Genomic DNA, 16,170 nt, shown 5'->3' on the forward strand with positions numbered 1-16,170 from the left:
CAGTTTTCCTTCTTTTCTAATCTATGCACTTGATATGCTAAAAATTTCCCTCTCAGCATGGCTTTTACTATTATCTCACAAGTTGTGGCAGGATGCATTTTTAATACATGTATTTTAATTCAGTCTAAAATACATTCTGACATCCTTAATGATTTCTTGTTTGCACAATGGACTCTCTAAAAGTGTATTTCTTAATTTACAAAAAACTGAATTTTCAACTTTATAATCTTGTTATTTATTTCTAGCTTGATTCTACTGTAGTCAGAGAATATACTCAATATCATTTCAGTTCTTTGAAATTTGTTGAGAGTTGCTTTGTGGTCCAGCATTTGGTCAGTTTTGCTTAATTTTGCATTATGTCCTTGAAAATTTCTACTTTTCTGCAAATTTGCCTGTTCATTTCTGGTATTCTCCAGTGACTTGTTTATCTTAGTGGTGGTTTCCTTTATTTCCTCTTTAAAAAAATTAAACTGTAAAATATAACATGCATCCTAGAAAAAGCATAATTCAAAAAATAGCCACAGAACAAATAACCACACAACTCATCTTCCAGGTTAAGAAATAGAGGATTATCAGCATCTTAGAAGCCACACATACGTGCCTTTCTGATTATAGTTTTATCCCTCCTCTAAGATGTTACCATTATCCTGATTTATGGTAATTTTCCCATTTTTCTTCATAAATATACTACTGTATGCATCTCTAAAGGGTTTATTTTTGCCTCTTTGAACTTTAAGTATGTAACTATGTTGTGTGTATTGTTTTGTGTCCTGCTTTTTTACTCAACATTAGGTACATAAGATTCATTTATGTTGTTTTACGTATCTCCAGCTACTGTATAATATTCATTTGTATAAAAATTTATTCATTCTACTGTTGATGGGCATTTGGGTTGTTTCCAGTTTGAACCAATTATTAATACCACCATGAACATTCCTGTACATACATTCAGATGCACATGTGTGTATTTCTTTAAGGTGTATACCTTGGATTAAAATTCCTGTATCAGAGGGTATGTGTGTGTTCAACTTTATTGGATGCCACACACTTCTTCAGAAAGATTATGCCAGTTTTACAGTCCCACCAGCAGTGTTTGAGGGTGACTGTTGATCCATTTTCTTTCCAAAACTTAATGTCAGACTTTCCGTTCTCTTCCAATCTGATGGGTATGTATCCCATTGTGGTTTTAATTTGTACTTCCCTAATTACTAAAGGTAGAGCTCCTTTTTGTCTGCTTATTGATCATTTGGGTATCAACTTTTGCATAGTATCTATTATTTTACCCATTTTTCTATTTGGCTGTTTGTCCCATCAGTTTGTAATAGTAATGCTTACTAGGTTTTGCTAATTATATGTATTACAGATATCTTTTCCTATCTTTTTTTCTTTTTTTACTCTAATAATACCTGATAATAATGGAGTCTTTTGAGGAACAGAAGTTCTTCATTTTAGCGTGGTTAAATTTATCAATCTTTTATTTTATGGATGATATAATTTTCATCTTCTTTTCTGGATTCTTTACTGTCCTGGACCATGAAGATACTCTCCGACATTCTTTCCTAAAAACATTATAGTTTTGACTGTCTTAGTTAGATCTACCTAAAATGGATTTTTGTGTTTCTTTATTTCTTAAGCATTTTATTCATTGCTTTTCCATATTTTATAATTTACACCAATTCTCACTAATGGTGGCTTGCCTTGCTTTCTCACGAGCTTGATGATCTTTGATTGTGTACTTGATCTTAATCTGTGAGATTCCCATAGCCCCAAACTGGGAAAGCTCTCCTCCAGAGAGAATTTGTTTCTACTTCTGCCTATAGCTAAAGTTGCCACCATCCTGGGATTACCTCAGGATCTTGGCTCAGTTCGTCCTTCCCAACCTTGTGTTGGTCAAAGCATCCGTATCCTGATAGCGGTATCACTACTATCATCATTTCCCTCATGACAACTCTGGTTTTGTTTTTGCTTTTGGAGGGGAAAGGTCTGCAGAAACCTCCTCTGTCTCTTGAGAGACCAACAATGCCTCAAAGAAATGGGTTCTACTCAAGGTCTACTTGCTCCTTAGTAGATGGGTGCCTCTGTGCACCTAATTAGCCATAACACCATACTTGGAAGTCCTTAATAATATATTTTGCATAGTGTTCCAGATCAGTACATATAGAGCTTCATCATTCTTTTATAAGACTGCATAATGATCTATTGTATAAAATTGTTTAACCAGTCCCCCAGTGATGAACCTGTGTGTTCTATCCAACCATTTACTATTACAGTGTTGCAGTGCCATTTCACACCTTTATGAGTATGTCTGTATTATAAATTCCTAGAGATAGAATTACTGGATCATACCTTCCCATACAAGTTATATCGGTTTATATTCCTACCAGAAATGTAGGAGCATGCCTATATTCTCACCAAATTCATTATAAAACTGTTTGATATTTATCCATCTAACGGGTGAAATGATATATCATAATTTTGATTTGCATTTTTTTAAGATTTTATTTATTTATTTGAGAGAGAGAGAATGAAAGATAGAGAGCACGAGAGGGAAGAGGGTCAGAGGGAGAAGCAGACTCCTTGCTGAGCAGGGAGCCCGATGTGGGACTTGATCCCAGGACTCCAGGATCATGACCTGAGCTGAAGGCAGTCACTTAACCAACTGAGCCACCCAGGCGCCCTTGATTTGCATTTTTTACTATGGGTGAGATTGAGTATTTTTTATACATCTAAGAAATTTTTATTTCCTTTTCTGTGAACTATTATGTTTCTAGTCTTTGCCTTTTTTTCTCTTGGGTTTTCCAGGTAATTCTTAAGTATCATAAAGTTTGCAAGGTCTTGTTGCTTTACTGCTTTGTTTCTATTCAAAAGAACATTGCTTTAAAATACTAAAATATACATTATTTGCTTTATGCAATTTTAGAGAAATATACCACAATGCCTTTCGACAAAGTGTATATGTAGTATTGTAATTTCAGTATTTCATTGAACTCATTAAAAAGGAGATTTTATGGGATTTGGAGAAAAAAATAGAACTTTCAAAGTACTCATGGAATATTAAGCAAAACTGATCAAATGCTGGACCATAAAGCAAGTCTCAAGTGTCCAAAGTGTTATTCTTTACATATGGAAGAATATCTTTTCTTTCTTTTTCTACCAAGAACCAAGCTTACAAAGATTTACTACTCCTGAACTTTTAATCTAGTCAATTAAGTTGTGCATCATTTATCTGAAATTTAAATAATCATGTAAGTCTAAAGTCCTATAATAGATAAAATATCATGGAATTGAAGGTACACAGCTAAAATGGGCAACAGATTCTCTTATCTTACTTTCTTTGCACTTAAAGTTAAGAGCACCTTCCAATGATATTTTTATGGTAGGAAATTAGCCCAGCTTCTTCTGCACTCATAAACTTAAATAGAGCTAAACCTTAAGAATATCAACACTAATCATTAACTTAGTACTTTGTCAATTGAACTGAACTCTATATCTTGTTGTTAAATTACAGTAGTAAATCCCTTTGGAAGTCTGGATGGCTCAGTCAGTCAAGTGTCTGACTCTTGATTTTGGCTCAGGTTGTGATCTCAGGGTCATGAGATCGGGCTCCACGTCATGACTCAGCACTCAGCAGGTTGTCTTTCTTCTTCTCCCTCTGCTCCTCCCCTTGCCCGCTCCCCCACACACGTGCACGTGCTCTCTCTCTCTCTCTTTCTCTCTCTCTCAAATAAATCTTTTTAAAAAAATTCCTTTGGAAACAAACAAAGGAAAGGATTTTCATATCATCCAGGTTCTCCAGTTTAGGACACCAGGATATCTAATGCAGAATATCTTCAAAGTAAAGCAAATTCACACTCATGTTACCTTCAAGGCTTTTGATGTCTTTGGAGACACAATAACTTATATGTATTTGACCAGCAGAATATATTTTTATACTCTCTATGCTTGAGTCATAATTATATTTTATTAAACTGCACAAGGATTTGACAATTTGACAATATATCCAAACTAAGTATATAGCCTTAACACTATGGTTAGAAAAGCTGACAGTTCATCCAAATTGTTAATTTTGCATGTACTCTTTAGCACTTGCCCTTGGAAAACTCTGACATTTTAAACATTTGGGCATAGGTAAATACCATTTTTTAAAGATCAGATTTTTTAGGACTGGAAGAACTGTGAAGAATACCTGGATTATTCCCCTACTTAGTCGTAGGTGAAAAGTGAAGTGCAGAGAGATTGTGGCTTGCCTAACAGATGAAAGCAATTCAAATACACAGACGTTCTCTGTCAGTCTGCTTCCAGCATATTAATAGAATTATTCTGTTCTAAATTTCACTTTTGATGCACAATAGATGCCAGTAATGGAGACCATCCAAGGAAAATAATCTCTCATTCTTTGGAGCTGGATTTTAGTAATAAAGAGGACATAGTTATTCTAGTGCTTATAGAGAATAAAGGCTCCCACCAAAAATGTAAGGATGATGGCAAATATCCTTATCCCCCAAATCATACCACTCTAGAATCAATGTAAAGTGTTCTAAATTTAATCTTGAAAAACTTTAAGGTCAGAGTATATGAATATATTCTTCTCAGTTTCAATGTGTATGCCAAACCACAGAGCTAAGGCTGAACTCCCAGATCATTATACATTTCCATAAAAGGCCTTCCTGTGAGTTTAACATGGGTGAGTCAGGCAAATTCTCTGACAGAATAAATTCTAAAGTTAACTCTTTTGAAGGACACCAAATAAAGTTGTATTTTGATTATACATACTCATTGTACTCATCCAGTGTACATTTGCTCAAGTAATGGGGAATTTATTTTGAGGACATGTGCATATTATGTGCACACACACATCAAAAAGTGTCTGGAAAGATATATGGCAAAATGATGTTAGTAGTTATTTATGGAGGGTGGGATTATAGGTGAATGTTTTGTTTATTGTCTATCTTTTATTTCCCAGGTTTTTTTTTTCAAAATAAATATTACTTGGGCAATTTTAAAAATTAAAAATACAGAAAGCAAGCAAGAAAAAAAAATCACCCAGGTTTATACGATAGTGATCCTAACTATCTTATCATCTGGATTCACACACCTTGTCCCGTATTATGTCCTGTCAGAGAGCCTGAGCCAGAGTATGGGCATAACTTACTGGGGAGCTGGCCCAGAATCCTCACTCTTTAGTCTGCCTTTAGACTAGCCTTTAGTCTGCCTCCATATGGAGAATCTTGTGACCCGCCGAATGGGAGTTGAACTCCAACATGATATCTTTGAATATTAGTTTTTGATGTAGTGTTCCACGATTCACTGTTTGCGTATAACACCAGTGCTCCATTCAATACGTGCCCTCTTTAATACCCATCACCAGGCTAACCCATCCCCCTACCCCCCTCCCCTCTAGAACCCTCAGTTTGTTTCTCAGAGTCCATCGTCTCTCATGGTTCGTCTCCCCCTCCGATTTCCTCCCCTTCATTTTTCCCTTCCGCTATCTTCTTTTTTTAACATATAATGTATTATTTGTTTCAGAGGTACAGGTCTGTGATTCTTCAGTCTTACACAATTCACAGCGCTCACCATAAAACATACCCTCCCCAATGTCTATCACCGAGCCACCCCTCCGTCCCACCCTCACCACTCCAGCAACCCTCAGTTTGTTTCCTGAGATTAAGAATTCCTCATATCAGTGAGATCACATGATACTTGTCTTTCTCTGATTGACTTATTTCGCTTAGCATAATACCCTGTAGTTCCATCCACATCGTTGCAAATGATAGCCCAGGCTCCTTAAAAATATAGAAACGTAACATGGAGGGGAGAAAGCGACTGTGCGGAGAACGTGCCTCGACCGAGCGCTTGGATTCAGCTGCTTCATTTCCAACATGGAAGAAACTTACATCGATTCCCTGGACCCTGAAAAGCTATTACAATGCCCCTATGATAAAAACCACCAGATCAGGGCCTGCAGGTTTCCTTATCATCTTATCAAGTGCAGAAAGAATCATCCTGATGTCGCAAACAAATTGTCTACTTGTCCCTTCAATGCTCGCCACCAGGTTCCTCAGGCTGAAATCAGTCATCGTATCTCAAGCTGTGATGATAAAAGTTGTATTGAGCAGGATGTTGTCAACCAAGGCAGGAACCTTGGACAAGAGACTCTGGCTGAGAGCACATGGCAGTGCCCTCCTTGCGATGAGGACTGGGATAAAGATCTATGGGAACAGACCAGCACCCCATTTGTCTCGGGCACAGCCAACTACTGTGGCAACAACAGCCCTGCAAGCAATATAGTTATGGAACATAAGAGTAACCTGGCTTCAGGCATGCGTGTTCCCAAGTCTCTGCCGTATGTTCTGCCATGGAAAAACAATGGAAATGCACAGTAACTGAATATCTCATCAAATGCCAGACCCTAGAAGACTCTTGCTTCTTCCTGCTACCGATGGGTTCTTCGTGGTTTTTTCCTCCTAATCTAATTATAGAAAGATAAACTGTGACTTTCAAACTGACAAGTACCTTTTTTTTTTCCTCCCTGCTCTGAGTTTTCACTCATTTGATGCAAGAAAGAACCGTCAAACTCAGAACTGTTTCAAATAAAGCATCAACGTAGGAAAAAAAAAAAAAAAAAGAAACGTAACATGGAAATGCAGCTCCCTCCAAGCTGCACGTAGGCAAACAAATGTTTAATTTCAAACCCTATTACTAGCCCTATAAATATGGCCCTTAGGGAGATGGTCAGTTGGAAGTCTCACCTGAGGGGAGGACGCTCCTCTCAGTCAGGACTCCAGCCTGGCTGTTTCCACGGGGCTTCCCCAGTTAATGAGTTTGGATATTGTAAGTACCCGATTTGATGTAACTTTGCCTTATTCTCATTTATTGCCTACTATTACCTTCTTCATCTATGTGTAGATTCCTTTTCTCTTCTGTTTCCTTTGGGTTTCTATAATAATAATAAAATTTTCTTTCCTTTTTGAAACCAAAGCACGACTGTTGTGACTCTTTTGCAGAACAGAAGGATGGAAGCTTTAAGAGAGCACTGGTCTTTGTTTTGCTCACTGCTGTGTCCCAAGAGCCTAGAAGAATGCCTGGCACATAGTAGATTCTCAGTACATTTAAATAATTTCTTCTGTATAGGAAATAGCTTCGTCTTTTACAGACCACACAAAATAACAATCTCTTTATATTCTCGGACAACGATATCTCCTTTGCTTTCTCCCTCATTCTCCGTCCACCCTTATCACATCTCCTGGAAGAGAATGCTGATGAGTCAGAAACTTGGACAATGACTCTGCTGAGTTTTCTAGGGATAGAGTGTTCAAAGAAGTTAAAGCTCAGTAAAAGGTCAGCTCTTGAGTGAATGGCCTCTCCTCAAGTATCTTCCTTCCACATTCTCTCTCACCCTGTGGCTCCATTTCCCTGCTGCTAGAAGTAGATACTGGATCTACTTTTCCTCCTATCTGAACTGATTACAGGTCCAGGACTCAGGTTTAGTATTTGGAGGGGACTGGAAATTCTATGAGGACAGAAACCTTGTCAATTTCTGCTCTCAGTTATGTTCTCAGCACCTAGCATAGTGCCTGTCCTCTGTCTCTCTTTCTCTCTCTCTCTTTGTTTCTTTGTCTCTAGTCTCTGTCTCTCTGTCTCTCCCATCTTTCTACAGAGAGAGGTCGCTTTAAATGAATGAATGTGGAAAGATAGAACTCAAACCATGCTTTGGATAATTTAGGAGAAAGGAGACTTTGACATGATCTAGTTTAGCATATCAGATTACTACTTTCTGGTATGGAGTGAAAAATCAGCTCATTGTAAAATGCCACTTTACCTTCTATGTGTTGGTCTCTGAACTGGGCATACATTTCCATCAAGAACCTTGAAGTTTTACTGGGTTCTCTGGTCATAATATCATTTAAGAGCCTCAAATCTCATCCTATTTTCCAACATGAGTCAATTTTTTTAAAAAGTTATAGCATTTATACAAGAATTATGGTCAGGCTAGATTCTAGCCTTTGAAAAAGCTTACTGATTTGAGATATGGAGCCTTGGAAAATTACAGACCCCTGTCCCTGGCACTAGCTAAGCATCTGAAAGGGTCACAGCTGGCCAGGCTATGGTTGTTAAATTGTGATTGCCAAGTGCTAGGCTCCTTGAGGTGCTACTTTAATGTGCTTATTAATCCTCAACAAGTTTGGGCGCCTGGGTGGCTCAGTCATTAAGCATCTGCCTTAGGCTCAGGTCATGATCCAGAGTCCTGTGATCAAGCCCCGCATCGGGCTCCCTGCTCCATGGGGAGCCTGCTTCTCCCTCTCCCACTCCCCCTGCTTGTGTTCCCTCTCTCGCTCTTCCTCTCTCTGTCAAAAAATAAAATCTTTAAAAAAAATCCTCTACAAGTTTATTAAAATGCAAATTCCGATTTAGTAGGACTGCATTGGAGCCTGAGGTCCTACATTTCTAACAAGCTGGTCCATGGACCACACTTTGAGTAGCAAGGACCTAGAACACTGACTCCCTCTTCCCATACGCAGGAGTTGCTTTTGCTCCATACGAGTAAAGCAAAAATAGTTTTTGAAAGTGGCAAGCTATTTAAGTTTATGTCTCTGTTTAATTACTTTTTTTGATAAAACTAATATTCGGGTAAAATCCTTTTCTTCAATATATGCTAAGCAACCATCCAGGAACAGAGTGAATTTTTATTTTTTGTAAAGATTTATTTATTTATTTTAGAGAAAGAGAGCACGTGAGAGCATGAGCAAGAGGGGCAGAGGGAGAGGGAGAGAGAATCTCAAGCAGACTCCTCACTGAGCACAGAGCCTGGGGTGGTGCCCCATCCCAGAACCCTGAGATCATCACCTGAGCCAAAACCAAGAGTTAGATGCTTACCTGACTGAGCCACCTAGGCGCCCCCGGAGTGAATTTTTAAAAAATCATCTGTCCCTTTTGCAGAGTCTTGATTTTGAAATTTTAATCTACGTAAATATCCCAAATTTTGATCAGTGTAAATGTAACAGAATCCAAGCCTGGGAGAAGCTGGAATATTATTTCTTTGTTTACAGCATAGTTTAGGGTGAACACATTGCATATTAAGCAAGGAATCTGATTTGAGATTAAAGGACTCCTTTCTCTCAGCACAATTTTTATCATGCTTATCATTACTCTCTTTTTTCTCAGCATTATCTCATCATCCTTATGATTTTTTATATTGATATGTCAAATTAACTGCCATTTAGCCATAAAAAATCTTATAATTCATTTTACAGTCTTTTCCTTAGTTATTTTACTATAGACCTGAGAACTGTATAACTGTTCAGAGTGGTAATAAACATGATTATATTTGCAAAGGACCCATGAGTCAATTTTAGTTGCTTCTTCTGATTTGTAACTACTTAATCAGACTGGAAGGAGTCATCAGGCAGAAGAAGGCTCATGGGGCCACCAGATTCTAACCTGCAGCAACAGTGTGTGCAAAGAAAAGGTCAGAAATAAGAGCGTGACATTTAGGGGGACACTACAAATAATTCAAGACGGCATCCAAGATTGCTGGAGGAGATGAGGCTCATTCAGAAAGGACTTGTATGCCATGCCAAGAAAGTTTTCTTTAAACCTGAGGCCACTGAAAGATTTAATCAAGGGAATGTGCTCAGGTTTGTATTTTTGGATTATCTTTTCATGTAGTGTGGGAAATGCATGGTCTGGGGGAGATATGGCAAGACTAGAAGCAAGAAAGCCTATTGGATGGCTGTTTGCTAATCTAGGTTTGATAATAGGGTTGCTGGAATTAAAGTAGCAAAGATGAAGAGAAATGAGTGGATTTCTCAGGGGGTAGGATGGACCCATTAACTGGATGTAGGGGCTAACAAGGGGAAGCAACCTCAGAAGACACGTAGGTATCCCTCTCCCTAGTGATCTGTGAAGACCATGGAAAATAGAACCTCATGGTGTACAAATTTGAGGCGCTGAGGAAGATAATTTAAGGTAGGATGGGTAATAGTAATCAGCATTTGTGCTAAAACAGTGACATCAATAAAGGAGGGTTGAGAGGAGAAACGTACTTAGTAGGGAATTGTTTTAGAATACAATTTTTTGAAAAGCAGCTTGAGAATCTCGAGAACAAGATACAGGAACAGAAAGTGATCCCTTATTCAAACCAAGGTGTTGCTGACTTAAAGCAACCCAAATAAGTCCCCAGGTCTCATGACACTGGAACATTGTAAGACATTGTGAAATCTCAGTCTTCTCATGCTCAGCGAAGAACTAACATTTATTTCCAGTTAAATCTTTCCAAAGCTCTGTGTTAAGAATTTGTTAGGAAGTAAAGATTACACAAAATTTTATTTATTTATTTTAAAGATTTATTTATTTATTTTAGAGAATGTGCAAGGAGGGGGAGGAGCAGAGAGAGAGGGACAAGCAGACTCCTTGCTGAACACAGAGCCCGTCATGGGGCTCAATTGCACAAACTGAGATCACAACCCAGGCTGAAACCAAGAGTTGGAGGCTTAACCAATTGAGCCACCCAGGCAGCCCTACACAAAATTTTATTTAAATGGTCAAAGGAGAGGAACAAGTAATCACAAAAGAAGAAATACAAATGAACAATTAATACATGAGAAATGCTACATTGTATAATGCAAATTATAATGAGATATCATGTGATGCCCGTCAGATTGGCAAACATTTGGGAGGGGGAGGAGCAGAGGGAGAGGGGCAGAGAGAGAATCCTAAGCAGGCTCCACGCCAGGAATGGAGCCCCACGCAGGGCTCAATCTCACAACCCTGAGATCATGACCTGAGCTGAAATCAAGAGTCAAACGCTTAACAGACTGAGACACCCAGGCGCCCCCAAACATTTTTAAAATACAGAACAATAATACGCTTTATTGGCAATGATGTGAAGGGACATGATCATACAGTTCTGGTCAAATTGCTACAGTCATTTGTAGGATTATTAAGCAATCTGGTTAAAAAATTTTAACCTGGTACTTTCACTTTTAGGAATCTGCCCTAAAGAAACAGCCAGAAATCTACAATTATTTATGTATAAAGACATTCATGAAGGCAATTTTGTAGTAGTGAAACATTGTAAGCAACATAAATGACAATTCAACAAACAGGGAATTTGTTAAATAAATCATGGCAGTTTAGCATGATATCTACAAGTGCAGGAATAGAGCCAAACTACTGGAGTTTGAATCCCAATCCCACTACCTCTTTGCTGTGGGAACTTGGACAAGTTGACTACCTTCTCTGTGGCTCGGTTTCCCCATCTATAAAAAATGGGGTTGTTTTAAGAATCAAATTATTTAATACATGGAGAGTTCATAGAACTATGCTTGGGGCATACTAAATTGTCAATAAGCATTAGTAATTCTCATGGTGTTAGTATGACCATCAACCATCAATACTCAGCATGGAAGAGACGTGCAATCACTCCATATTGATAGAGAGTAAAGGAAGGTTAAGTCTCCCATCTGGGGACCTTGACGGTGGTAGGAAGGTCTGAGTGTCGGGGGTTCTTGTACATAATGTGGGTGCTGGGAAGAAGAACAGCCAAGAGAGGGGGAGAAAGGTATTGAAAGAGGGGGCAACAGGATACCCATGACAAACAAGGTCTGTTTGACACTCTTGCCTGGCCTGGCTATGCTTATAGAACACATCAGTAAATAAAGATTAAACAATCAAGAGACCGGCTTTATTCTTGAGGAAGTGTGACACTCAGGACAACTCAGCATTTAACAATAGCTCTGGATTAAGAGGATCCAAGGTTTTTCTAGTTTGGCTTCCTAAGAGATGTATCAAGTTCTTCAACTATTGTTTTTTACATTCCTATCACAGTAGGATGGTGATTGACTGTACTTTGTAAGATGTGAGTTGGATTTAGTTGACAGCCTTCCCCTGGATTTTTGGGTAAAAAAGGCAAAAATAAGCTTTAGAGGTCATTTAACTCGGGGGTTCTCAATCTTTTGTGTACCGTGGACTCCTTTGGCAGGCTAAATAAAACCTACGGACCTCTTCTCCGAATATTGTTTTAAAATGCATAAAATGTAAAAAAAAAAAAAGATTACAAAGAAAACCAATTACATTAAAAAAGGAGTTAATCACAGTTTAAAAGAAAATTGTGATATGCTAGTATATGTGATTTGTTACTGCTGCATTAATAAGATCTGCTGCAGGTCTAATAACTGCTGTGACTCTGGAAAGTGCTGAGCTAAGTGATACACTGAGATATCTGTAACAATTCTTAATAAGACATAAAAATATGAGTGATTTCTATTGGTGACAGTCATAGCCACTGCAAATACTAGTGGGTTAGGGAAAATAAAGGTGCAGTTCTCCCCCCGTCCAGATCCTACGCACAGACCCTGATCTAGTTCCAAGCCGTCCTGGCGCAGATTAGCAAACTGCAGCCCAGTTTTGGGCCCCTGTAAATTGTCTGATTGTACGGCAAGCTGGTAGCAGATTGAAGCCCCAGAGCAATGCCTGCTTCCTCATTCCAACTTCCTGTTGACTGGGATCTCAAGGATATAGTCTTGGAGGCAACATATAAATGACAGAGGCCAAGCTAAATTATTTTTGGAACAAAAAATTTGGACTTATACCATTTGGTTTTCTCTTTAAAAAGAACTTCTGAGGGGGGGCGCCTGGGTGGCTCAGTGGGTTGAGCGTCTGATTTGGTTTTGGCTCAGGTCATGATCTCAAGGTTGTGGGATCCAGAGCCCCCAGTTGAGCCCTGAGTCTGGCTCCACGGTCAGCGGGGAGTCTGCTTGGGATTTTCTCTCTTCCTCTCCCTCTGCCCTCCCCATCCTCCCCCTCCCTCGGGGTTGCTCTCTCTCTCTCTCAAATGGATGAATAAATCTTTTTTTTTTCTTTAAGAATTTCTAACAGAAATTATAATCTCTTCCCGAGATCCAGTAAGGTCAGTTTAAGCTGTTTGCAGATAAAAGTTATTTAGCCAAGCGAGGACAGGAGCCTCAGGTGAAAGAAACTATCATGAACCAGGAGAAACTCGCCAAGCTGCAAGCACAAGTGCGCATTGGTGGGAAAGGAACTGCTCGCCGAAAGAAGAAGGTGGTTCACAGAACGGCTACAGCAGATGATAAAAAACTTCAGTTCTCCTTAAAGAAGTTAGGGGTAAACAATATCTCTGGTATTGAAGAAGTGAATATGTTCACAAACCAAGGAACAGTGATCCATTTTAACAACCCCAAAGTTCAGGCATCCCTGGCAGCGAACACTTTCACCATTACAGGCCATGCTGAGACAAAGCAGCTGACAGAAATGCTACCCAGTATCTTAAACCAACTTGGTGCAGACAGTCTGACTAGTTTAAGAAGACTGGCTGAAGCTCTGCCCAAACAATCTGTGGATGGAAAAGCACCACTTGCTACCGGAGAGGGTGATGATGATGAAGTTCCGGATCTTGTGGAGAATTTTGATGAAGCTTCTAAGAATGAAGCAAACTGAATTGAGTCAACTTCTGAAGAACATAAAACTTGAAGAAGTTACTGGGAGCTGCTATTTTATATTATGACTGCTTTTTAAAATTTTGTTCATGGATCTGATAAAATCTAGATCTCTAATATTTTTAAGCCCAAGCCCCTTGGACACTGCAGCTCTTTTCAGTTTTTGCTTGTACACAATTCATTCTTTGCAGCTATTTAAGCTGAAGAAGCCTGGGAATAAAGTTTGAAACAAGGTTAATAAAGTTCTTTGCCTAGGAAAAAAAAAAAAAGTTATTTAGCCAAATATTTGATCAAGTAAGAGAGCCTCTGTGTTCTACTTTCAGAGTTCTTTTTTGGAAATGCATGATTCCTTCAAACTTCAATAAGATCTTGAGATCCATGAGTCAAAATTCTAGAAATATATTTCTGAAACCTTCTGTCTGTGAACCCCCCTAAAAAAATTGGATAGCTTAACTCCTGTTATTTCAATGCCAAACAAGGAAGCATCCAATAAAGTTCTCCAAAGGTAAAATGATGTTTGACTACTCATTAATAATAATATAACCCAATTTTTAACATACTTTGATGTCCCACCTAAATAGTCCGATGCATTTATAAAATCTGGTTGAGATGGAAGAAAATTGTTTTAGAACATTCCTTCCCTTGCAAATTCTCTGACTTGATCTTAGGCTCTCCAATCTAACCTTCTAGTCAGGCAGTCCACGAATGTGTTCTTAAATGCCTTTTCTCTGTCAGCAATTGTCCAAGGCTGTAGTAACTATTTTCTTCTTTTCCATGTTCTTGATGCTCTGGCATCTGGGGCCCTGTGGACATGGGGACTGCCCCTCTCAGGAGATAACAATTTGCCTGCCAGCACACCTCTGATATGTACAGAGTCCATTCCCCTACCCAGCTTTTATCAAATTCTAGTACGTCCTGGGCACCATCCCCTGCCCTAAACAATCCAGGGCCAGGGACGGGACAACTGGGGACCTCCCCTATCAACCAGAACCCACGGAAATTATTCAGACTATCCAATCCTGAGTCTGTTCCACTTGCTTACCTTGCTTCGCCCATTCCTTCCCTCAAAAAACCGCAATAAAGTGTCCAGGCTGCAGTTCCCCTATCCGCCTGCTCATCTGGTTTTGGTGCTTTCCCGGGGACGCGGTGTGGCCCTGAGGGGCATGCAGTACTTCCAGTGCCTCCTGTTCCCAGGGGACTATGAATATAAAAAAGTAACTTCTTCCTTCATGGCAGTCCTTTTCGTGTGTCTGTGTGTCAAACGCACCCATTCACAACAAAGCTCAGCACAGTTTTAGAACACAGACCCTAAAAGAGCAGCAGCAAATAAGGTAGACCAAATTCTCACCTCGAAGTTTATATTTTAATCTAGGGTTTCTAAGTTCGTGTGGGGAGGAGGGCTATAAAGTAAATTGAGCCTGGGTATGACCAGGCCCCATTCTTTTTTTCTTCAACTGGTTATTTCGTGCTAATCTATGGAGTAAAGGTGGCCAATGAGATTTGGGGAATCAGAGAATTGAATCCTATTTCTCTCCTGCCTGGACAAAGGCCAGATTCTGCCCGGGATGAGGCTCCACCTACTAAAGTCTGGGCTGAGGAGGTAGGGCCAGAGTAGGATCATTGTAATACATTTTTTTTGCCAGATGGTTAGGAGAAGGCAAGATGATTAGAAAGAGTTACTAATCCCTTTTCCAAGGACTTCCTGCCTCACCAAACTCCCAAAACTCTCATGGGATGATGATGGAAGCAATTTTAAAAATTAAATGAAGGGTCAGATCTTACAGAGCAGTGTAGAGCGGGCGAACAAAAGTACTGCCTTGATCTGACCAACACCCCTCCCAACACTCCAGGGGGAAGAGACCCTTATTGAGTTAGGCCTTTTGATTGGGCACCTCTTAAGGTGCTTTCCTCACTTCCTCTGTTCTCCCCAGACATCTTCCTCTTCTTGTGTCGGCCTCCCAGGCTGTTGTACCATTCTGTTCCCTCAGGAGGGGAGCTACTTTCTACCTCTCCCCAAACTGGGGTTCCTGACATGAAATCTGTCTTTACTCCAGCTCTGCCCTCTTGGGAGCAGGTAGATTCTGAGAGCCTCTTGAGTTAGAGAGATAATAGAGGCTGATTCCTCCGCCAGTCTCCCTACAGCTAGAGCTGGAGCTAATCTCCTCACCAGTTCCCTTAGAGGAGAAACATCTCAGCAAAGCAGACATTCATTTTTTCCCACAAAGACAACACAGTCTAGCCTCACATGGGGAAGTATCTTCCTCTCATTAACATGTGTTTTTGTTCTTTCAAAGTCATAATCCTTGCTTTATTTCGCTAAGGAGCCTTTGACCACTGCCTGAGCTTGGTTTACATCATGGGTCAGGGTATCAGCTGTGAGTCACTGAGACAGCCTTCTGATCCCCAAATCTCTTGTCTAATAGAAGGGAGAACAGGAAGATCTTTGAGCTCATTCCTCCTGCTGGTGGTTTTTTTCCTGTTTCGTATATTCCTCCTTTCATAATATGTCCTAAGAAGGCATAGACAATTAGGTGGAGCTAGGGGAACAGTAGTATTAGGTGAGATAATTTTTCTACTTGTCTGTCAGGGTCCTGGAGGAAACAGCTGGTTTGCACAAAGGTTTCATTGAAGACAGTGTAATAAAGGGAGTATTTACAGAGGTGCAAACAGACTTAAGAAAACCCAACAAGGAACGGTGAAGACAAGGGACAGGCAA

The 16,170-nt window shown here is 39.6% G+C and overlaps 2 protein-coding genes across 2 annotated transcripts in view; both read left to right on the forward strand.

Annotated features, from left to right (window-relative positions):
* Positions 1-16,170, forward strand: part of DCAF17 (DDB1 and CUL4 associated factor 17) — a 76,985-nt gene that overhangs the window by 53,536 nt on the left and 7,279 nt on the right. The window lies entirely within an intron of this gene.
* Positions 5,722-8,197, forward strand: LOC113921015 (gametocyte-specific factor 1-like). The gene has a single exon (XM_035726472.1). It carries the CDS (start codon positions 5,880-5,882, stop codon positions 6,381-6,383), a length of 504 nt encoding a protein of 167 aa, XP_035582365.1. The 5' UTR covers positions 5,722-5,879; the 3' UTR covers positions 6,384-8,197.

This window comes from Zalophus californianus, chromosome 3 (genome assembly GCF_009762305.2).
Source record: "Zalophus californianus isolate mZalCal1 chromosome 3, mZalCal1.pri.v2, whole genome shotgun sequence".
In the NCBI taxonomy this organism is placed as follows: Eukaryota; Metazoa; Chordata; class Mammalia; order Carnivora; family Otariidae; genus Zalophus; species Zalophus californianus.